Source organism: Apteryx mantelli, chromosome 3 (genome assembly GCF_036417845.1).
Source record: "Apteryx mantelli isolate bAptMan1 chromosome 3, bAptMan1.hap1, whole genome shotgun sequence".
Taxonomy (NCBI): domain Eukaryota; kingdom Metazoa; phylum Chordata; class Aves; order Apterygiformes; family Apterygidae; genus Apteryx; species Apteryx mantelli.
In genome coordinates, this window is record NC_089980.1 from 123,776,180 (window position 1) to 123,800,271 (window position 24,092).

The 24,092-nt window shown below is 37.7% G+C and overlaps 1 protein-coding gene across 3 annotated transcripts in view; it reads right to left on the reverse strand.

Moving 5' to 3' along the window:
• The window catches only part of ROCK2 (Rho associated coiled-coil containing protein kinase 2), a 97,678-nt gene that overhangs the window by 49,581 nt on the left and 24,005 nt on the right, over positions 1 to 24,092 (reverse strand). For 2 of the 3 annotated variants that reach the window (XM_067294295.1, XM_067294294.1), the window contains exon 2: positions 8,096 to 8,177. In XM_067294295.1, coding sequence (XP_067150396.1) covers positions 8,096 to 8,177 — 82 coding nt within the window. Of the gene's footprint in view, positions 1 to 310; positions 336 to 8,095; positions 8,178 to 24,092 lie in introns of those variants that run through there. The other variant, XM_067294296.1, reaches the window with a different exon arrangement.

Here is a 24,092-nt window from a genome sequence, read left to right on the forward strand (position 1 = left end):
AAAAAGCACAGCAGGTGCAATCTGCTGCTACGCACCTGCAGGATTCAACAGCAGTCAGACAATGAGAAATATAACTCAATAACCTTCCTGCACAACCGCAGGCTAGCTTATGCAAGGATATGACTTTGGATCCATTTATTCATTCCATATGACATTGTAATTCAGCTTAAGCATGCTTATATCACTGCTGGCCATCTCAAAGCGCTTTCCTTAATTATCATTGCATGCCTAGTTCTACACTTTTGAAAATTAAATCAACAATATTCTGCTCAAGTATATTTTGGTGCAATAATCTGCAGATGAGCTTTACCTTTCAGGTTTTTTTGGTTTGCTGCTGTGGGAATCTATGAGGAAATCCAATGAAATTCTGACCTCTAATTCTAAGAAAAAAAAAACAAAAAAGGAAGGGCCAAGGTTCTTAATTTTGTAAATGTAGCATGCTAGTGAATGTATTCCTGGCTAAATTCATTTTAAAATCTTTTTTTTTTTTTTTTCCTCCAAGGACAAAAGATAATAGAAGCAATGAATGGAATCTGTAATACTGGAGGTAATCATTCTTAAGTGTGACAAGCTTTTGACACTGCCCCCACACATACTTAGATGAAGAACAAAACTAAACAAAAGGTTGGCTTGAGCAAGAACTCTTCCAGGAAAGAACATGAAACTGCTTGAAGAGCTGTAGATGCTTTACAGCCCCAGAGGGGTGTAGAGGTGCATATTACGAGATCCCCGCTTAGAGTGAAAGACTGTGGGATTCATTCCCAAGAAAGGAATTAAAAGTGATCAGAGACTTGGATGGGGAAAAAAGGATCAGAGGTACAGTTAATTTGGTATGACATTACACATGACTATGTCACTGGGGAGTTAAGAATAATGAATATCTGGCAAATAGTTCAACCATTCCTACATCCTCATGAAGGGCAACCTGGCACGGTGCAAGCAATCCAGGAGATTCCTCGATTCCATCAGGGACACTTTTTTCATCCAAGTGAGCAATAAGCCAACATGACGAGGCACTCTGCTAGACCTGGAGGAACTGGTCAGGGACGAAGTCGATGGCAGCCTTCACTGAAGCAACCATGGGATGGTGGAATTGAAGATCCTGAGAGAACCAAGGAAGGCAAACAGCAGATCCTGGACAGAGATAATTTCTACATAAATTTGCAACAGCATGAAGCCCAGTAGCAGAAAAATGTCAAGTGAAAAGAAAGATATTAGAAGAACTGTGCAATCCTAGATTATAAGAGTCATATAAAATATCGTAATATCTGAGTAGAAGCCCTAAAATGTGAAAATATCCACCACCTATGATTCAGGTTTCTTCTTCAACATAGCAAGGACAAGGAATGTTAGGTCGCAGGAGTGTTTTAAGTCAGCTTTTGATTTACTACTCAAAAATGATGCTGTGAACTTGAAACAAATGGAGCTTCATTTTCTGAGTGGGTAGAGATTTTGGATCAGACATTGACAGCTGGCAACAAGAATGTGTCTGAAGCTTACATGTGCTTGTGCAAATCCCGTAAATACCTGATTAAAAAGAAGAGGAGAAAAAGACTAGGCTTTTCTGCCCTTTAAAAGAAAAATGTTATACTTAGGTTATTTTCTCAGAAGTTAAAAAGAAAATATATCAGGCAGTTATGGGCCCTATATATGGGAAAAAAAGAATGCAAGAGTGAAATTTTATCCTTACAGACCAGAGACGCTCAGTCAGTGAGTGCTGCTATGGAACATATTAAGCCGAAAGTTGCTGCTTTGGGCAAAAGTCTAGCCAGAAATTAAATTGAAGTACAGCCAGAAAGTACTGCAATCTTGCACCCTCCCTCAAACAAATCAATCAAACAGAAAACCTGAAGTAAATAGGGATGCAGACACAATAGCTGGTCAAAGGGGAATGGGGAACAAGAAGCTGCTGGAGACCTCGCAGAAGTAGCAGTAACTAGCTTCAGACAGGCTAGCATTTCCCCTTCCAGAGAAAAGAAAGGGGCACACAAAAAATATTTGGCTCTCTGTAGACCAACACAAACAGAAGACATGGAGACATACAAAGCAGCAGTCCTCTGACTTTGAGAGGAGCCACCCCTGACCACATGAAAATGAGTCTGATGGAAGAACTGAACTGCTTTAGACCAAGTGACCAAATGGAAAAGTGGGCTAACAACACTGATGTATATAACTTGTTTATACTTTTAAGACATTCTGTCTTAAAAACTTTGACTCCAATTCCTGCTTTCCTTTGAAAAAGCTGATTATTTGATACCTCCCCCATCACTACTCTTAATAGAATGATATTGTTTAAAATGGAATTGAAGCCAAACCTGCCGAAGTGAGTACAATGACCTATCAAGGAGTGGCCTTAAAGAAGTTAAGAGAAAATCAGAGGGGCAATTAGTCACTAACTCAACATGAGATCTACACTACACTAAGTTTCTAAGATTTCTCTTGGTATCCAACATTTCATCTGTTTCACTGATAGGAAGTATGGAATACAGAGAATTACAATCATGATAATCAATACGGCATGATTAATACCATACTAGATAAGGCATTTATGTCATTAACTGCAGAGTTGGCCTATGACTCATAAGAATTGTTATCTTTGCAAGCAGCTCATCTGGATTAACTTCGCTTAATGGATACGGCTTCTAAGCAGTATCTGCTTGGAGAAGGAAATGGCAAAAAAATACTTTCCAGGAAGTCTCTTCAGAGCTTTTGCACAGCTGCTACACAAGTGACACACTTGAATTAAAGGTTCCTTCTAGTGTAAAGATGTATGTTGCCATTACAGTTGAAAGTTCACCATCCTCCAAAACATCAGCAAATCATTCTAACAATGGAGGTTCCAATTTTTGAGTGATGCTGATTAATGCATATGAAGTCACTGGTGAGTTTACAGAGTCAGAGTTCTTGAACTGTATTGGACATGTCGATGGAACCACTCCCTCTTGTTCAGATTTCCCCTAAATCCACTCTTCATTCCCTTCTATTCCTGACCATAGGGTATCAACAATTAAATATCTTTAACTGCTGTCTAAAATTGTTGCTTAATTAATTTTTTTGTTAAACTGAAAGGATATGCAGTACACGTGTGGGAGACCACCTAAAAAAGGTGTAAACCACTAAGACACGATTCAACACTTGGCAAATCTCAGATTGCAGAAAAGGGGAGTTGGAAGAATTTACTCAATCTGTTGTCATTGTTAGGATGACAGAAGAGGAAACGATCAAGAAAGATTTGTTATGCCACGACTGGGAAACTCAAGTTTCTTCTCTAAAATAAGCAAGTTAATTTTTGCTCATAGAGGACTATAAGATTCCTCTCATTGTTTGGGGAATTCAATTTCAAGTTATGCTTTCCCGCCCCATGAAACCCTTTGTTGTTTCTGAGTATCCTTTGTTGGATACTCAGAAAAAGCAGCAGTTTAACCAGAGTCCTAATGGTTGATTAAAGTAATATAGAAGACTGATAGTAAGTAGTAGTACTTATGTATGAGATATTGATGTACTTTGTGATAAATACATGTTCTGCTTTGGCTCGGTGTCTTGAAGAATGTGGCAAGAAATGAGAATAGTAAGGGAAAGCAGGGCATGAAAAGTTTCTTGCATATTAAACACCTGAAGAGGCTTCTTCTGCAAAGTGTTTCCAGAAATAGGATGTACCAAACTCCTACAGTAAGGGCAATTAATAAATTGTAACTGTGAAATGAGTTAAACACTTGTGTTTCAGCTTGAAATTATGCGTTGAGTTGAATATCATTTAGCATCTCAGCTGAGACACAAACTATTTCACTTTTAAATTAAAATAAGCTTTCGATAAAACACTAAGCTGACTACTAATAACCTGCAGTATGTCTGAATTGGTGGATATTCAAACCCCTGGGAATATGCTAAAAAATTCTCTTCTTCTTCAAGTGATATTGTGGAAGAATTAGGAGATTAAAATGACTAAAACTGTGATCATTATAGCAATGTTTTCCACAATTTTTTGAAGATTTGTTTAACATGGACTATAATGATTGTAAGCTTCAGCTACTTCATGTTGTGTTATAGAGCACTTGACTCACAAAATGGCTATGCCACACCTTTGCAGTTGCTTCAGCAAACCTTTCTGCCTTCGGGAGGGATGCGGTTCCTAGGCTCCTAGAACATACCACTAATCAGAGGTCTGTCAGATTCTTTGGACAATAATTCTCATCTAGGCATTTGAGACAGCTCTTCAGATGCTGTGAAAAATCAGAAAAGGCAAGAGCTCATTCTCCCTAGCCTATGAGAGCACCAACTTATTTTTCACAGAATCACAGAATGAATCACAGAATGGTTGAGGTTGGAAGGGACCTCTGGAGATCATCTAGTCCAACCCCTCTGCTCAAGCAGGGTCACCTACAGCACATTGCACAGGATCACATCCAGGCGGGTTTTGAATATCTCCAGAGAAGGAGACTCCACAACCTCTCTGAGCAACCTGTGCCAGTGCTCTGTCACCCTCACAATGAAAAAGTATTTCCTCATGTTCAGATGGAATTGTCTGTGTTTCAGTTTGTGCCCGTTGCCTCTTGTCCTGTCTCTGGGCACCACTGAAAAGAGTCTGGTCTCATCCTCTCGACACCCTCCCTTCAGATACTTGTACACGTTAATAAGATCTCCTCTCAGCCTTCTCCAGGCTAAACAGGCCCGTCTCTCTCAGCCTTTCCTCATGAGAGAGATGCTCCAGTCCCCTCATCATCTGTGTAGCCCTTCGCTGGACTTGCTCCAGTAGTGCCACATCCCTCTTGTACTGGGGAGCCCAGAACTGGACGCAGTATTCCAGATGTGGCCTCACCAGGGCTGAGGAGAGGGGGAGAATCACCTCCCTCGACCTGCTGGCAACACTCTTTCTGATGCACCCCAGGAGACCATTGGCCTTCTTGGCCACAAGGGCACATTGCTGCCTCATACTTAACTTGGTGTCCACCAGCACTCCCAGGTCCTTCTCAGCAGAGCTGCTTTCCAGCAGGTCAACCCCCAACCTGTACTGGTGACTGGGGTCATTCCTCCCTAGGTGCAGGACCCTGCACTTGCCTTTGTTGAACTTCATGAGGTTCCTCTCTGCCCACCTCTCCAGCCTGTCCAGGTCTCTCTGAACAGCAGCACAGCCCTCTGGTGTATCGGCCACTCCTCCCAGTTTTGTATCATCAGCAAACTTGGAGGCTGAGGGTGCACTCTGTCCCTTCATCCAGGTCACTGATGAAGAAGTTGAACAAGACTGGACCCAGTACTGACCCCTGGGGGACACTGCTAGCTACAGGCCTCCAACTAGACTCTGCACCACTGATGACAACCCTCTGAGCTCTGCCATTCAGCCAGTTCTCAATCCACCTCACTGTCCACTCATCCAGCCCACGCTTCCTGAGCTTACCTATGAGGATGTTATGGGAGACAGTGTCAAAAGCCTTGCTGAAGTCAAGGGAGACAACATCCACTGCTTTCCTCTTGTCTACACAGCCAGTCATTCCATCAGAGAAGGCTATCAGATTGGTTAAGCATGATTTCCCCTTGGTGAAGCCATGCTGACTACTCCTGATCACTTTCTTGTCCTCCACATGCTTGGAGATGGCTTCCAGGATGAGCTGCTCCATCACCTTTCCAGGGATGGAGGTGAGGCTGACTGGCCTGTAGTTCCCTGGGTCCTCCTTCTTGCCCTTTTGGAAGACTGGGGTGACATTGGCTTTCTTCCAGTCTTCAGGCACCTCTCCTGTTCTCCATAACCTTTCAAAGATGATGGAGAGTGGCTTAGCAATAACGTCCGCCAGCTCCCTCAGCACTCGTGGGTGCATCCCATCGGGGCCCATGGATTTGTGGGTGTCAAGTTTGCTTAAATGATCTCTAACCCGATCCTCCTCCACCAAGGAGATCTTTTTCTTACTTTTCCATAAGTTCTGAATCCTATTCCCAAATTATTTTCCAAGTCTGAGGCAGTGAGAGGCCAGAACTTTCTCCTGGTCATCACAGCTTTTCTTGCATAGTGGGGCAAGCATGCGCGTGCTCTTCCTTTCCACTGACACCTGCTACCCTCAGAATCATTTCCAAAGAGACTTAAGCGGTGGTTTCAGCAACTTTAAACTATATAAACTGGCAATGCCAATAAGAGTTTCATTCTCCTCCTGCTTCTTCCTGCCCCTGAACAGCTCCCTTTGTGCTGACAAAAGTATCAGTGAAGCAATATGAAAAACAGAAACGGGTCTCTGCTTTCCTTTTGCCTGACTAACTTTAATAAAAATAAACCAACGAACCAAGCAGGCCACCCTTTGTGTTAGTTCTGATCAATTCCTCAACCTAGTTCACAACAAACTACACAAACACATGTATGGGAAAGGAATTTGAAACAAAATGCTGAGCCAGGATGGACTCTTTCAGTTTCAACGCCAATATATTACCAGCATCAAATGTCTACAAAAGTCTCGCTTCAGACAGACTTTTTTCAAAAAGTGTAAATCATACAAGATAGGCAGCACTATTTTCCATTCTCTCTCAGGCAATACTACAACAGGACAGAAGTTATATGACTAATTCCTGAAAGACATGCATTGCTCCACAATGTGTGAACCAAAATAACTTCTTTAAATGTAAATAACTTCTTTTTTGTAAGACACTTCAGGTAAGTGTGAAGTACATTGCTGAAAACACTTAATTAACTACTGCGAATTTAAGGGATTCACATATCCATAAATGTCAGATTTTTTTTTTTTAAATGCATTTCAGAATCCTCTTTAGCTGTTCTATGGCTATTTCATCTGTAAACCATCAGCTGATATAAAGACAAGGCAGTCATAAAATTGTGAAGCAAAGTATATTTGTAGGTTTCTCCCACTGCTGGTAGCCTGCCTATCATATGGGATGCTTAATAATTTTTAAGACATTAGCACAACTATGGTTAAAGTAGGGAGAGCAGCTAAGGCAGAAAAGAGAGCAACAGCATTCAGGAAAGGGCAGCCAGCCAGCAAGAATGTTTGGGGCCACAGAAGAAAACACAGTTTCCAAGGTTTAACTCTTTTCCATAGCTGCTATTTTGAATACCTCATGAACACACAACTTACAAGTGAAAAAGGCATCTAGCTTTGTCATACTGCAAAAATAGTATTGTAATACACCGGTGGATTTAAATAGCTCATAAAAGGTACTGATACTGTCATGTGCATCCTTTTCACATTGGCTGCAGATAGGACATTTCCCTCACAGTAATTTTAATATAGATGCTTACACTAGATTCTTATGCTGTGTCAGTTTGGATACATCACTGAACTACTCATTGTTGAGAAAATTCTCTTTCTGCTTGTTCCCTAGCCATCTGGTCTCTTGGAAGCGATGAGGTCTTAATCTTGCCATGTTGTCTTGCATGCTTCATGCAATACTACCAAACAAGAACAACTCTTGGGTCCTTAGTTTACTTCAACAGAGCAAGTTTCATTTGCTTCTGTATGCTGATGCATCCTGTTCCTTCGAGTGGTGTTCTGCGTGTAAGGGCAGCAAAGAAAAGGCTGTCATTTGCTTCTCCCTGTCACAGAGAGCCCTCTGGACACCAACACAGCCACTTTTTTTGAGCTAGAAAAATGGCACAGAAATATGCCACCGAGGTCGAAAAAGTGCTGTAGATATTGTGGAAAGAAGCTGACTGCTCTTTATAAGAGAACAAACACAACCCAAATGATGCAGCAAACTTTAAGATATAATAATTCAGTTTTAAAGTCAACAGAAGGCTTCTCTCTTAGATTAGATAAGAGTTTATATGCCAAGTTTACATTTTGAGTAATTGATTACTACAAAGTGATAACTAGGATATGCTTTGCAAATTACTTTATAGTAGATACTTAAGGGAAAAGTTATCTTAAAAAAAATTGATAACTGTAGTTGTAAAACTTACACTCTGCAGCTGGTATTTTACAACATATTTTTATCAATATAATGAAATATCACTGTGATTAAGTGAGTCTTTAAAATACAAGCTTTATAACAAGAGTTATAACAATTAGTAAAATGAAAATGAGTAATGCATTTCTGATCACTCAACTTCTAAGACTGCAATCACAGCAGTGTCATCGTTTAAGGTCCACTTGCAACTTACATCTATTTAAGAAATTATCTATGTTCTTGTTTTTCCTCAGCGCTGGATAATCCAGATCAAGGACCAAGGAATTCAGGCCATCCTGGAAAGAAAGAAAAACAAGTTAATTGAGTTCTAAAATAGAAATTAACAATTTGCTTAAAACTACTATAGTGAGAATGGTTATATATTCTTCAAGCATACGTTATACTCCTAGCAGGCTAATAAAACTAGCTCTGAAGTATGTGTATGCACCATTCACGGCAAAGGAGCTAAAACACATTGACTGACTCCAGGTCAGTCTAGAAAGAGTATAGATACATTACCACCAATTAGCGGCACTGGGACTTAAACTGGAATAGTAATCTTACTGGCGAAACACCAATTTAAGATACTTGGTCCAGTCAATTTCTTTTTTTTTTTTTTCCCCCATTACACTTTTACTGCACATTCCTTACATTTGTATTATCCACATTTTTGCTTTGTTTAGGCTCTCTCTCCCTTCTTACTCTGGATTTTCAAAAACTGACTGAGCAGTTATCTTCTCACAAGCAAGACATGACCTAAGGGTAAGAAGAGAACTCACCACATAATTCAAGCTCACAAAACTAGATTACTTTTTCTGAGCAACTCAACACAAGACAAGCCAGAACACTATGTGTCATTCTGCTACCAATTCTCAATGCCTCCATATAAAACAACTGTCTTGGTACCATTAAGAATGGCGAGGAGAGAGACCACTGAAATCTAAACTAAAAACAGTATTTTAAATACCTGATACACACTTCCATCTTCCTTAGCTTAAAAGGATTACACTTGAAAGTACAGACACCTTTCTAGTCATACACAGAAAATAAAAGTAGAAAGCTTCAGATACTAAGAAGAGCCAGAGGCTCCCCTCACGTGCAGCATCTCCAGCGTTCTGCCTGGACCAACACTTCTGTTCTTTGCTCTAAAAACAAAATCCTGAGATTGTTTCTTAATGTTCTTTGAACCTCCACAGGGCATCACAGAGATTTAAGTCAGAGAGATTTAAATCAGAGACAATACCATATTTATTAATAAGCAACCACTAGAACTACAGTCCTTCATTCTTCTTTATATCTGACAGACATAAGTAATGCTATAGTTAACCTGTTGATTTTTTTTAAAATATAACTGGGAAAGGATCATTTCTATTACAAATCTTACTAAAATTATTATATTCATTCTAATAATATATCTACCTGGACAGAGTTAAAGGCAGGGCCCAAGACCATCAAACACATTCTGAATACCAGACTGTGCTAAACATATACATGAATAACACAAGTGACATCTCCACAGATGAGGTATTTAGTTTCACCACAAAAGCCATTAGTGATTAAGTGCACTTCCAAAATTAAGAGATTCAATTGCAATAGGTTTTTTTTTCCTCCTACATAATGAAAATGTCTTGGAAAATATCAGTAGCAGTCACTAGAGCATATACGAAAAACAGGACTTGCTCAAGAAATTACAGAACAGACATGTTTATGTGATTTTACAGTCTATTTCCCTCTGATAAAAATCTCAGAATATAAGCTTGCCTTACTATTTGTTTGAAACTGGTGCAGAAACATCAGTTGCATCTCACTAGGCTCGTCTGTGAGGCTCCTGAGAGGATTACATTTATTTCTTTGCCATTATTATTATAAAACGTCAGAACCTCACAGATGCATTAAAACATCTTATAAAGCAAAAATTCTCAAAAAACAAACAACCCCCTGCCCAAAAGGCAAAAGATGCAATACCTACAATATTGCAGTTTCAGCACAGAAAAAATGTGGAATTTTATTGTTGAATTTATTTAACAAGAACAGTGATCTGAAGATCTTAAACATCATTAAAATCTATTTTAGAACTTACTTATTAAAAGAAACATAAACTAGTGTTTAAAAAACAAAAAGGGGAAGACATTGAAGAATACACAATATCAAGCTTCAGACTTTAAGAACAATATTTATAGCCATTACCTGAGCCTTGACCATAACTGTTCTTGCAAGACCCATTAATGAGTTACCAAATTTCTCATTTCTTGTCAACATTTTATATGTGATGCACTAGGACACCTTATTCATCTTCCAGAGCAACAGAAGACTATACACATTTTTAGAGCTGATGAAATTTTTACTAAAGATATAAACCTAACAAGGTTGTTAAATACTTACGGCCTAGGCATTTCATCAATTACACAGACACCACATATCCGACCGAAACTAGTGTAGGTGACTTCCTACAAAGTAACATAACAGAAGCCACAATTCAAAGCTATTTAGCAAACACTGGCTTTCAAAAACAGGTATTTCCTTCTTTAGTACAGTGTGTCTGCAGAAATATGGATCTTTACCTGCAACATCACAAAAAGGACCATGCTGCATGATCTGACGGATGTACCATCTTTTATGATTTTACAGTACCTAGCACAAGGAAGTCCCAATTCTAATTAGCTGGTAGCCTATACACAATACAAAACTCCAGCACCAAATAAGATTTTAAGCTACACTTTCATTAATATATTTGCAATGTAACTGCATTAATATATGACTGCTGTTTACAGTGCCAACTTATTGAAGTAAAAGCCTTTTTCACTCTCTAGAATCCCCTAATGCAATTAAAGTTTCACAATTCATCCTGTGCATATTTTGCTGATGAATCACAGTTCTCATTTTCACAGACTTAAAAGCTAATTCTCTTAAGCTGCGAGCACATTCTTATTCTATTTCTCTCTTCACAGACTAATATCCTTTCAATCCTTTTCCATTTTTCTTTTATTGCTACCGAAACAGTATTTTAATGATCACTAACAACTGCGTGGACATTTAAGGGAGAAGAAATAAAAGCACTCTGTTTTAATACAAATAAATTATGCATATCTTTGTTCTTTACATTTTTTGGAGAAGAGAGGGAAGTTCAAGTGTTATTCCAATGGTTTTCATGCAAAGGTATTTTAGAGGTTGACCAAGTAAAAACATTGTTAGTGTGCCCTATTTAAATATCATTCACAAATTCAAGGGAAAAAATGAAGTTATCAATTCCAACAGACATTTCAGTGAAGACGCATTAAAAAGTCCAAAAGAACCATAACTTCTAATTTAAACTGAGCTGTTTATTATCATTTTAGATGTCATTGTGTCTTCCCTCTGTCATTTCCATTCCAAAGCTTTTCTGTAAAAACCGTAGGCTGTAAAAACTGGGTACTATATTTGCAGCAAATTTGTTGATTAGCTCTTTCGTCCTCCTTTTCCCAGAATCCTGGCAGCAATTTGCACAAGCAGCTACTGCTGAACAGAAACATGAGAACACAGGAACGGCCCCTTCTTAACTATTTGGGAGCACCCTAGTTTTTGCGGACAGTCAGCTACGGGCGGCATTACCCAGGAGGGGTGATCAATGTGAGCACCCCGAGGAGCTGAAAAGGGCATCAACTTGCTTTTACCCCCATGAACTGTATCCAGCGTCCCTCAAAGGCAGAATTCTACGCTCTTAAAATAAATTTTAAGATAAGGGATTTCCAGTACATGTCAACGTGTACTTCATGAAAGACACCCATGGTTTTTTTGCACCAGAATTTTGACATAGGTGTTTCCTTAAAGCTTTATGTTTTTGTTCAAAGGCCTAGTTTACTTCACTTAACACTGAAATTGCACTACAGTTAAGAAACTGGGTCAAAACATTACACAGTAAAATGGACCATCCAAACTGAAGATAAGTAATCCAGGAAATGACACAGCCCTTGTCTAGGCCTCACAGATAAGTCACTTCAACTAGGAAATATGTTATTAAAGTGATTTCACTGTTCCCTTCCTCTTTCTGTGATGACAAAAGGTTTAAAAACCAACAGGCTAAAAATAGCAGCTCCCAGACACACACAGTGTGGGCAAAGCCAGCTCTGCCCCCACCGTGCCATTAAAGCCCCCAACAGACAGGTTTCTACATTCCCCAGAGATCGCTGGCCAAGAGAAAGGCCCAAACCAGGCATTTTTGCAACCCGCTCCCACGTCAGAGGGAAAGAGTCCCAGGCCGCTGCGGCACCGGAAACCCACGCTGGACACAACATGCAGCTGGGCTTTCCCAGCAAGCAGCGTGCCCTGCTACAGGCCTCAGCGAGCCTGAGAAAATCCGCGCAAGAAAACCGGAGATGCTAAGAACTAAACGTTCAAGGGGGCAGGAACAGGGGAAAATAACAGTAGCTTCTAAGTAACCAAGCTCAACATTAATTGCAGGTAATCCCACCTGAAGCCCTCACAGAATTAAACCACACTGTGTTGATACTAATTCCTAAAATTCAGTTTGCTATTTGAACCCGCCCAAAGTGACTATGTGCATGTAATTCCACATGGTGTCACAACGGCCTTGGCTACTTCAATTTATTTCTCACCTTCATGATGAGAAAAAAAATATGGCATCTCAAAACCAAAAAGTAAGAACACTAAAGAAAAGCAGTATCAGTTGCTTCCTCATACCCAGAGGAAACAATTCATAATCCTGCACTAACAGGAAAAGTTACACTAAACCGTTGCATATTAAAAACAAAACACCCCACTGTTTCCATCCCCAATGCCAGCCCCTCAAATCGTCAAATAAACAGTTATTTTAATGAACTACGCTGCAATGCAAACTAAGGAGAAAACTTTAAAAAGCACATAGGCCAAGTCAGAAAAGTGCAATAGGAAATTACCAAACTTCCTAAATCTGTGCATATTTGAACTGACCATCTAATGATTCTTCACTTGGATTAAAACTCCCACTACATTCCTCCATATGCCAAATGGACCCCTAAATAATTTTCACCCTTCCCAAGTGATTAGTTCTTTCCATATCATGGAAGCTACCATTGGAAATAAGGCTGAGAGCTCCATGACAGCATATGGTAGGAAAAACAACTGATGTACAATGCAAAATACTGTTTTACCAAATTTATTTCCTAGTTTAGTGATCATTAGTATACCTTGTAATTCATTTGTTCTCTTACTAAAGCATAATCAGCATATGAAGGAATAATTCAGGACACGATAAAGCAGCCAGCAGTTACTGTCGAGAATTTTTGCTATTCTGGAAGTGCTTAAAATTTAATAGTTGTATGTTAATTAATGGATTTAAGTTTTAACAATTTTGAGTATGCACAGTTTGAAAACACAGTTGATAAAGTGTGTCTACTTGTATCTAAAAGCAGCTGTTGCTCACAAGTAGGTATGTAAATACTTAAGAACAGGTTTTACCTGTAATTTGATTTCTGCACAATATGTAAATAAGCAAATATTGAAACGGTTTAAATATGGTCTATTACTGAATAAATACAGATTCTTCTTCATTGTAGAAAACATTGTAAGCCGTATTTCTCCGGTTCTGTCATCTCCTGTGCCGGATCCTGACACATACCTTAATGGTTTTATGCTCTTTACACTGCTATTTGAGAGGCACAGTGTCAAACCATTCCATTGTAAAGACAGGATGATAACGGACCAAAAATAGCTTCATCCTTAAAGACTAGTAAAAGAATAATCACAAAGCAATTGCTCAAGGTGCAACAAGAACGTTAAGGAGCAAAAGAATACATAAACAAAGATCAGAAAGGCAAAGCAACATGAGTTATAGTTTGCAAGGGATGTGAGGCAACTAGAGAGGACACTTCAATAAATAAGAACAATTAAAACAAAAGTCCATTAAGAGTTAAGAAAGGTAATGCACAGAAGGTTTAAGCTTTCCGTGCTTTCTTTAACCTTTTTTGGATGTATTTACAAAGGATAAGAACAGCAGCAAAGTTATACACCATACATGAGAAAATGTACTGAAGGCAGCAAGATCAACTGAAATTCACTCTAAAATACTTAAGACGACTATCTTAGCCATCAATTTTTGGAGAACAGGAGAGGTCAACAGGACTGAAAAGGGCCAACCAAAGGATTATCTTCAAAAAAAGGGAGGACTTTCTGAATTATAGATTAGAACACTTGGAGACAGGCAGCTAGAACAAGATGCTAAGCAACTGGTAAACACCTAGAAGATTAACATAAAAGAGACACACAATTTACAACACGAATTTTCTCAAAAATAAAATGGGGTAATATAATTGATTTCTGGCAGAATGTAAGATGCAGCAGAAGATAAAGAAAAGCATCTTAACAGAAATAAAACAGAAGACTCACCATTCTCGTTAGCAAAGTAAAGAGTTATACTGTGTAGGAAATCATGGAGAAAACACGCAAAGGGTAATTATCAGGAGTTTGGTGTAAGACTTGGAAAAGTCTGTCAAAAAGAAATTAATCTCCATTTGTCCTGCTCCAGTTCTACTGAATTTTTTCATTACTAGGGATCTCTAAGGTCCCTTCCAAGTCTACCCAGATATTCTTCATAAATTAGTTTAAAAAGAAACACACAAAAAGGCAGGCACTTTAGCAAAAGAGAAAGGACTTAGAGGAATAAACTAGCAGCTTTGAATACATTTACAGCAATTTAATCTTTAGAGTATTATTTATTTTAAAAAAAGAATGCGTTTACACTTAACTATTACATAAAATACTTTCTCCCCAGATACATTTGTTAAATTTATTATTTGTTTCCCCTCCAGATCAGTTGTTGCCATTTTCCCCTTAAACCCCAGTAACATAAAATAGATCTTGCATGTATTGCTGGTAAGCAGGGTAGCCATGGAAAACTCAGTAGTTGAGAATAATCTGCTTTTATCTGAAGTCATTATACATGTCCAGGTTCTTTAGCTAGTTTTGATTTTACAATTCACTTTACTCTCAAAAAATTAATATGCACTGAAGCCCAGAACCACAAACCTGTTACAATAAAACTAGAGATAATTTCCTATTAATTTGGATGTTCCAAGGCCTTTAATAGCAAGTTTTCCCTCTTAACAAGAGAACAAAGAGCTGTATGGTAATTTTGACTGTTACTCTCCCACAGCAAGCCAGTTATGCACCAGTTTAGAGGAAGATTTCCCAAGCAATCAAGCAGAACTCATACTAATAGAACTGCAAATAGACGATTTACAAACACACAGAAAACAAACACATGCCTATAATTGTCTTTCTGACACCCTGAGAAAGTGGAATTACCTATTGTGTTTCATAAAAATCCAGATGGAAAACATGGCATCTATTCATTTCTCTTTTCCTACTCAGGACTTCGAAAGGCTACAGCTGCAGAAATCAGAGATAATACTAGGAAAACAAATAAAAGGTCAGGGAGCTCATCTGTGGTTGAGGTGGGAGACAGATGTACAGTCTATTCTTAAAATCACATTTTGACTGCCAGACTTGTTTCATAGTAAAGTTCTGCTTCTCCACCATGAAAATGTTTCTGTTCATCTTTTCTTGCCCTCAGATAGTTCGGGCTGTGAAGCTGGCTTCAGTAACCAGCCACTGCACGTGCCAGAACACCAGTCACATACTGCTTGGGTCCACTGTGAACCTATTTTTAGATAAATGTATTTCATCTATATTTGTTCATACAATGCAAGCAGCTATGTTTTATTATATAATTTTACCAATCTGTTTAGAAGTCTTAGATAAACAATATGTAAAAACCCAATGTGGCAACTAAAAAAGGATACTAACTAGAGTAAGTAAAGAAAGTTTTAACCATCTGTTTTATGGTTTATCTGCTGGAATTGCAGAAAATAAGGCTGAAAAGAAGGTCAAGATACCATCTAGCACCTTCCTCCCCTAAAAGCAGAATTCATTAGAAGTAATGAAATGACTTGTTTTATTCCAACCACTGATTCAAAACAAATGATTACAAAATTTCCCTATACTAAAAATATCAGCAACTGTTTAATTTACTCTTCAGAACATTTCTAACCCCAACAAATGTCCATCTATCATATTATCTCCTGCCTAACTTCAAACTTGATGCTAGCAGTACATCCTAATCGCATGAATCATGTATTTCTTGAAGTGCTGTATTCCAAATTAATTCCAGACATGAAGCCCTGATTTCCAGTTGCAGTAATTAAGAAAAGTGAAGCAATCAAAATCTCATTAACTTTGAAATAAAGTATTCAGATGCAATACAAAGAAATGCAGAAGAGCTATTGTCACAGATGTTTTTAAGGTCAACATATCAAGATCTGTCCCTTGAGTATCAGAAGGGTCTTATCAATGGGCTAGCAGAAGAAGGCGCAGTTTCTGCTCCAGGGGAGAAACAAGGCAAGTCAAACAGAAATAGCCAAAACAAGACGGTCCTGCTATTTAGCTGCTGTTCACGTATTAACACTCAGACATGTTTTGTGGAGCACTTTCAGAAAAGGAAATAATTATAAAAATGATTATGAAGACAAAAGGAGCTTGCAAGTAACAGACAGTATGGAAAAGATTAAATGGAAATGGAACAAAAAAGGGGGGGGTTCATTTCAAATGCTAATGAGTCAGAAGACTTTGTTCAACCTTAAACGACTGTTGGTCCGTTGTCTACTAAGGCGGACAAAACAATTAGCTGATGCTTAGTTTGAATGAGTACCTACCTAATGACATTAGAGGAAAATTAATGTAATTTAAACAAAATGAATACGTATATTTATACCAATCACTGATCCCTCAAATAACTGGGGCAAAAGAGTACCAACATCAAGAAAACAAGTTTTTTATTTTTGCAGTGATATCTACACATTATTTTTTTGGAAAGGAGAAGATTATTCTAATCCAAAGAAGTTAGGCAGCACTAAAAAACAACTTTCTCACAGAAATAGATTTGACAATATAGGAAATTTGTTTAAAATTCCTTTTTATTTAGTTAGCAAAGCACATTTCAATAAATGATTATATGAATGCCTTATTTTTAAAGCAAACTAACATTCTTAACAGTAATTACACCTGTTCACAACCATAGCTCTTACAAACCTTAGACTTTCTATTACAAGGATAAAAGGCATTTTATAACTTGAAAAAGGAGCTGGTGACATCAGTTTTAAGAATGATTAGTAATTTTAAGTAGAACAGTGCATTCACAAAGAATAATTCCCATTTCATATGCAGTACGAGCTTCTCATTTCATATATTAGCTTCATTTGGAGCTTCAGATAAACACATTGCAATGCTTCATTCCTCAGTTCAACATGCATCTGAGAACCATCAATCTATGCTGACGACCCTGCAATGGGATTCACTATTAATTTTGTCTCTGAAACAGGTAATGCATTTTTCCACAAAGTAAATCTAAATGTAAATATTATCTTTATTTGTATTATTTGTAAATATTATGTATTATTAAATACATGATAGGGATTAAAAATATATATATATATATACTTGCTTCAAGCAGGATTGTTTTAGTTATAAAATAATAGAAATAACATTTAAATTCTAAACCATGTCAGGACTAGTAACACAACATCCTAGGTTTTAAAACAGACCAGAAACACTTTTTTCTCTCCTCTAGATGATTCCTGTTGCAGTTCAATACATACATTTTTAGGAATTAACCAGACAAACCATTCCTTCATAAGGAAAATCCATGAGGAATAGAATTATCAGTTAATTGGAATTTTCTCAACAACTGTGATAATAAAAAGGCATTTATGAGATCATTTGCCTCAACCTATATCATTCTAGCTATTGGTAGTAGCAATGGAAAGGAACACATCAGATTTTATGACAAATCCAACTAGAAATGTTTGAACTTGCATGTTTTTCTCCAGAACAAGAAGAACCAGATTGCTTTTGCCATCTGAAATAATTCATAGAAATTTCCTCTTTCTGAAATATTGCCCAAAAAAATAAAAAGAAAGGAAAAAAAAAAAACCCTCCCCTCTCCAACCATGAGCCACACATAACAGGCTGTCTTGTATAAAGGAGACCGAAATCACACTTGGCAAAGTCATTAAGCAGCTGCTTTGAGCAGGACATGGGACTAGATGATGTTCTGAGATCCCCTCCAAGCTGAAATATCCTGTGATTCTACAATTAAGTGTGACTTGAGCATATGGAGGTGGGCACTGTTAAGATCAGTTTTTACACCACTAAGTCCAGAACTTCTGGCTGTGACAGAAGATAGTCCTTAAATAAGTAATTTCTTTATTGCAAAAAAGTATGGAAGTAAAGTAAAGAAGTGTGAATGACAGGACCATCCTCTCTACAGATTTTAATAGATTTAATTCAAAAAGCCTGATGAAGTAAGGGTCTATTTTTATTTCCTGCTGTAATTACTGATTTACAAGTCCCTAAGATAAAAGTTTGTTCTGTGCATAAATGGTACATTTCACCTAGAAGATCAGTCAAGACTCTTGCTTTGCAAACACAGCTGCTCTCCGCAGCTGTGAAAAGGTTTTGGTAAGATCTTTGACCTTCCTAGCTAGAAGAGGAGGTGATCCAAAGGGCCACAGAAGTGGGCAAATAATTTCTTCTAAGGCATTTTTCAATTAGTTCATCAATAAACTAATTTAGTCATGGAAGATAGATCATTTGTTTAGTTGCTAAAATCCACTTAAAATTTAAAAGACTGTGACAAAGATAAGTGTATAACCTTGGTTTAGAAGTTTCTAGCAGAACAATTCATTACCACATTTAAATTTTTACCACAGTCAGCCACAAACTGGGAAAATAGCAGCTCTGGATTTCTGGTCAGTTCACCGAGCTTTAACTTCCAATCAGTGGATCTTGTTACACCCTCTGTCTTATGAAACAATTTGCAGAAGTTCCTAATGCTAACTGCAAGTAACATCAAAAGGAACTGTTTTTAAAAATAAACTAAATGTTAGATACTGCTAGATATGTAGGAAAAAACACCAGGCTACTGCAGCTTAAATTGGTCAACCATAATAAACAAATACTTTTTGCCTTAATATGTAGCACCTCAGTTTTGCAGCACTAGGGAAAAGAACATCACCTTATTAGTGTTTGCGAAATACCCAAACGCTATATATGACCAAAATGAAATAAACGTATTGTGTCACTTCCGTTATTGTAAAACATCCTGTGCTAACCATGAAAGAGCAGCTAAATATTGGTATGACTGTGATTAAACTTATTTCACTTAAACTGGGAAATACTTGGAATTACACTGCCACTAGGAAACCAGAATATACATACATACATATATATATAAACTCACATGCAAATATGTATTCATAACCTGGCAATGAAGGGATATGAGGGACAATAAGGAAGGCTTCTACAAGTAGATCAGCAGCAAAGGAAAGACTGAATAAATATGGGCATATTGGTCAACGAGGTATGGGACCTAGTGACAAAAGGACATGGAAAAGACCAAGATTCAAAGCCTTTTTTGCTTCAGTCCCCAAGATCACTAGCAGAGCCTGGAATAGTGAGAAATACAGTAAAGGAAGACAGAATTAGGGATCACTGAAGCAAACTGGATATACACAGCCCCAGGGAACCAGATGTGGTGCAGCTGAGGGTCATGCAGGAGCCACTCAACATTGCTGCCAGGCTGCTCTCTATCACCTTTGAAAGGTCATGGCAAATGGGGAAGCCATTTCCAAATACATGAAGGAAAAGGTCAATGAATAAATTTGTAACATGCAAATTGTGCCTGATCAACCTGGTTGTATTCTGCGATGAGATGACTGCTTCAGTGCCCCAGGACAGAGCAGCAGATGTTGTTTATACCTTGACTTCAACAAGGTCTTCAACGTGGTCTCCTGCCATACCAGGACAAGAGGCAATGGACACAAGTTGTAACATGGGAAGCTCTAACCGGCTATAAGGAAACATTTTTTTCCACCAGGAGAGTGGTCGAACATTGGTACAGGCTGCCCAGAGAGAATTTGGAATCTCTGTATTTGGAGATTTTCAAAACTCAGGTATTGAACAACCTGATCTAACTGGACCTGCTTAGAGCATCTCAGCTGCTTGGACCAGGTGACCTTCAGAGGTTCCTTGCATCCTAAATGATTCTATGATGGGTATTTTTTATTCAATTCAAAAAAAAGTTTCTAGCAAACACAGCTTAATTACTGACAGGGTGCCACGTAAATCTTCAGAAATACCACAAATTATGTGTCTAGGCACTGCCGTTTGAAGACTGGAAATTTTCTGAAACAGTATTTCATCATTGATTGCATTATCACAGTGTCTAGAACACCAGTCATGGATCAGGGCCTGTCTATGGAATATCATGACTTTGTTTTATTTTGTGCTGCTGTCAAATATAAGATAGGAGACACACGTTGGATATGGACAAACTGGAATACACAGAGACAACATCAGATAGTATAAAAAGCAATTGACTTGAACCCAGTCTTTTGTATCTGTGGTGACTCAGACAGCAAAATCACTGGCTATTTGTATACCAGTTAATAGGAACATACAAGGCAAATGAAGCTCGCATGAAGAAATTCAAAACAAAAAGGAGTATTTTTTCCACATCATACAGTGCCAAGCTAAAACTTGTTGCCATAGGATGTCTGAGCAGCCAGGAAGTGGTCTGAAGGCTATTTGATTCAAGAGTGATAAAGCTGTCAAGGGCTATGAAACCGAAGAACACCACATCTATCTCAGGGTAGCATATCTGAGCAGTGCATCTCCAGAGGCTGAGAGAATATAATGGCATAGGAAGCATCCTTCTGTACTTGCCTTGCTCTTACACTCTTTCCCAGGCTTTTTCGAGCTATTGGCTACTGTTGGAAATAGGGTATTAGGCTAGACAGACTCTTGATTTGATCTAGTTTCAGTTCTGGTGATGCATTTTCATATTACTATTTTGAGCAACTGTCTCATTATCCCTACGGAAGCTGTTTCATTTTCTACAAGCAATTAAAAGAAAAAAAGACAGATTTTTCCATATCCCCAATAACATAGGCTCTGGCCACAGAAAGACATCAGGTGTAAAACTCACAAATATCTGAGGAAAAAGAAGAGTTTCAACATTGGAGACTAAGAGAAGACCATTCTGAAGCAATAGGACAGTGGATCTTACCTCACACATGAGAAAACAGAGGCTGGGTTCAAATACCAGCTCTGGCAACAGCCAAATCCAGTGCTACTGCTATAAAGCAGGCTGTGAGGTTAGTAAAAACATTTGAAAGGACTTAATATCAGCCCTATGTGGAATGAAATAGTTGTTACAATCTTAGTGATACACAGAACAAGGAAACTATTTATCATTTTGTCATGTTTTTAAATAATACTGCATCTATTTTAAGCTAATGTGTATATCACAAAGTGGCATTACCAACACGCATTCCATACAATTATATTAAGAAAAAAAGCTGTAAAAATTAGGATATAAGAGAATGAAGACTGAATGTCCAATCTTATTTTGCTTCCCTTCTACATTATGATAATCCTTCCCAGATCCTCCTGCCATGGTATGGCAGCCATGGGGTGGATGGTTATGCAATCTATTTGTGTCCCCTTTACTGGGCACAGCTTCATCTCTCCTTTGGTGACAACGAAACCAATGGAACTAAACCTACAAAATTTCTCTTTGGTTGTTTAAAAACAGTATTTCAAGTAAACTCAATGTTCTTAGAACTTGATTTTCATTACTAGACAGACAATGCAGAAACCACTCACACTGCAGTTTCTGAAATGAATTTCTGATAATCATGACTGATTATCAATTTTACAGCTGGTTAAACCTCATTCTAGTTAAAAAAGCTATTTGTTGTGGTAATACTCTAGATGGCAATTCTGCAATAAAGTGGGACACTTGGTCTGGCATTTGCATAACAAGTTCTCAAAACATTCTTCTTCCTAAACGTTCCAGCTGTAGGTACAAATCAAACAGTTGGATGTGCCTATATATGTCAGATCTTTTTGTTTGCATTTCTGAAAAGGAATCATATTAAATTATCAAAGGAAACTGCAGTCTTCTAGAAAGACTCAAAATTAAAGTGAATTTCCTTTGTCTTTTACTGCTAAAAGTGAAAACAGTTGCAAATCATAACAATATGTTAAATATATTATTCAGCTTTGAGAAAACTCTAGTGTCTTATTTTTTAAGAAAGGGCACTAAAATATTACAAATTTCATTTTTAGGGTTAGTTGGGCAGTTTTATCAAATCAGAAACTTGCTATTTTCAAATCCAATTCAAGTAAGACTGGTCTGTATTAAGACAAGCAATATAGTGAAATTGTTCTGAAATTACAAGCACTGGAGTTAGACATTTACTTTGCAGTAAAGAGGTGCTCCTGAGTACACTCTCTCCCCCCCATTAAGGATAAAGTACAAAAAATATTTTGCTGTACATATGCACATTCACCCTTTTAGCTATGAAAGTTGTAGCATGATTTTCAAGGTGGACATACAATTTTCCACCAAACTCTCAAGAGAATATCCCTTCCAAAAATACTACATTTTGAAGTCAACATGTATCTTTACCTTCTTTAACTATAGAAAATTCCTGGTCTCTAATTTCCTGTACACAAACCAGGAAGATGAAGCTATGCAGCTGGTACATAAACAGCCTTCCCTTTTTACTTGCAAGGCACAAGGAAACATTTGACTGGTAATGCACAATCCCAGCACGATAGAAAGCTAGTGTACTATTTAATCACTTAAAACAAAGGAGCAATCCCCCACAACACAGCTCACTTCATACTACCTTTTTCTAACTTCTGATATCACCTGCAGAATTACATACTAATGTAATTCTATATTTAAGCCATCTCTTCATTCAGAATGCCATCACTCACAGTGGAAACACTGTAGTTAGATCCCAAAATAGAACTCCTAGAAACATTAATCCTTGATGCTGACTCGCTGTCTGAAAATATAACTTCAGTTCTTCGAAAGTATATACCTAATTTCATTATGGGCTCACATCATAGATGTTTAGCTATACTTTTGAGAAACACTCATTGCAGTTACTGCTTTCATCACAGTAAGAACTACTTGCGAAGCTTCAATATGCAGCAAAACCCTACCATTTTGCCCGATTCTACAGTGATTTAAAATTGTCTGAGTAATAAACTATGAAGTCCCTGTTTCAAAAGTATGTATGAACTAACTGTATTCGCCTAACAATGGCAAAGTAAAATCCTTTTGCAGAAAGTGTTCAACAGGCTAAGAAATACTGCAGTCATCCAATTAGGAGATATTTAATATCTGAAACATTAATAATCAGGAATTTCAACAAAAATCTGTTATAGCTATACAATCATGCAGATTGTATAGCTATATTTTATGCCAATGACTGTATTTCAAACACTAGATCCCATTTGTTCATGCAAAGAAGGATTTTGGAGAATGAAAATCCACAGGTTCTCACAGTAAACATAGTGCTAAAACCCAAGGTTTATAGTAAAATGACCAGAAACAACAAGCCAGAGTTTTAGGAGACATAACCTAGACAAGAAAGGGGGACAGCAGTAAAAAAGGCAAAAGGATGCAAAAAGGATTATACAGGGAAATGCCAAAGATCATTTCAAAGACGTTTTGAAAGGAATTCTAAATATTGTTATCACTTAGAGAGAGACTTGGGCCAAGAAGGAGAGTAATGGATAATATTGTTATGGCGTTTTCAAATTGAATTGCTTAAATTCAAATTATAAACCAATGTTTCTGTCTTGGGTTAAAATCCCTTTAATAAACTATGTGATAGACTTTGATTAGATATTAAAATTAAAAAATGTTAGCAAATGAATTAAACAGACATTCTCCTCCCTAGCTACTGTTGAACCATATTCTGGGAGGAACTGAAGCAGCTCTTTTCAAAAGCGAACTTTTCTATTACTTATAATTTTTGTTCATAAATTCATTCAGCAAAAGGAATACGTAATTTTTCTTGCATATACTCCTACATATATTTAAAAAAAATCATACCCATAACTACTGATAAAGTATCATAACTTGGCAATTAATTAGTTTTTATGACCTCTTATCTGAGTCCTTCCCAGTTTCAACTAATAAAAAATTGATGTGCCTTACAGTTGCTTATAGATTCAGTAAAATAGGTTTGTTTCAGATCCAGCATGCTGCAGAACTCAAGACAGGCTAAGCAATCCAGCACGCCTACACGCAGGAGGGGGAAGGCAGCACCTCCAACGCTGCAGCACAGGCAAATGGAATGACTTTCAGATAGACAGTT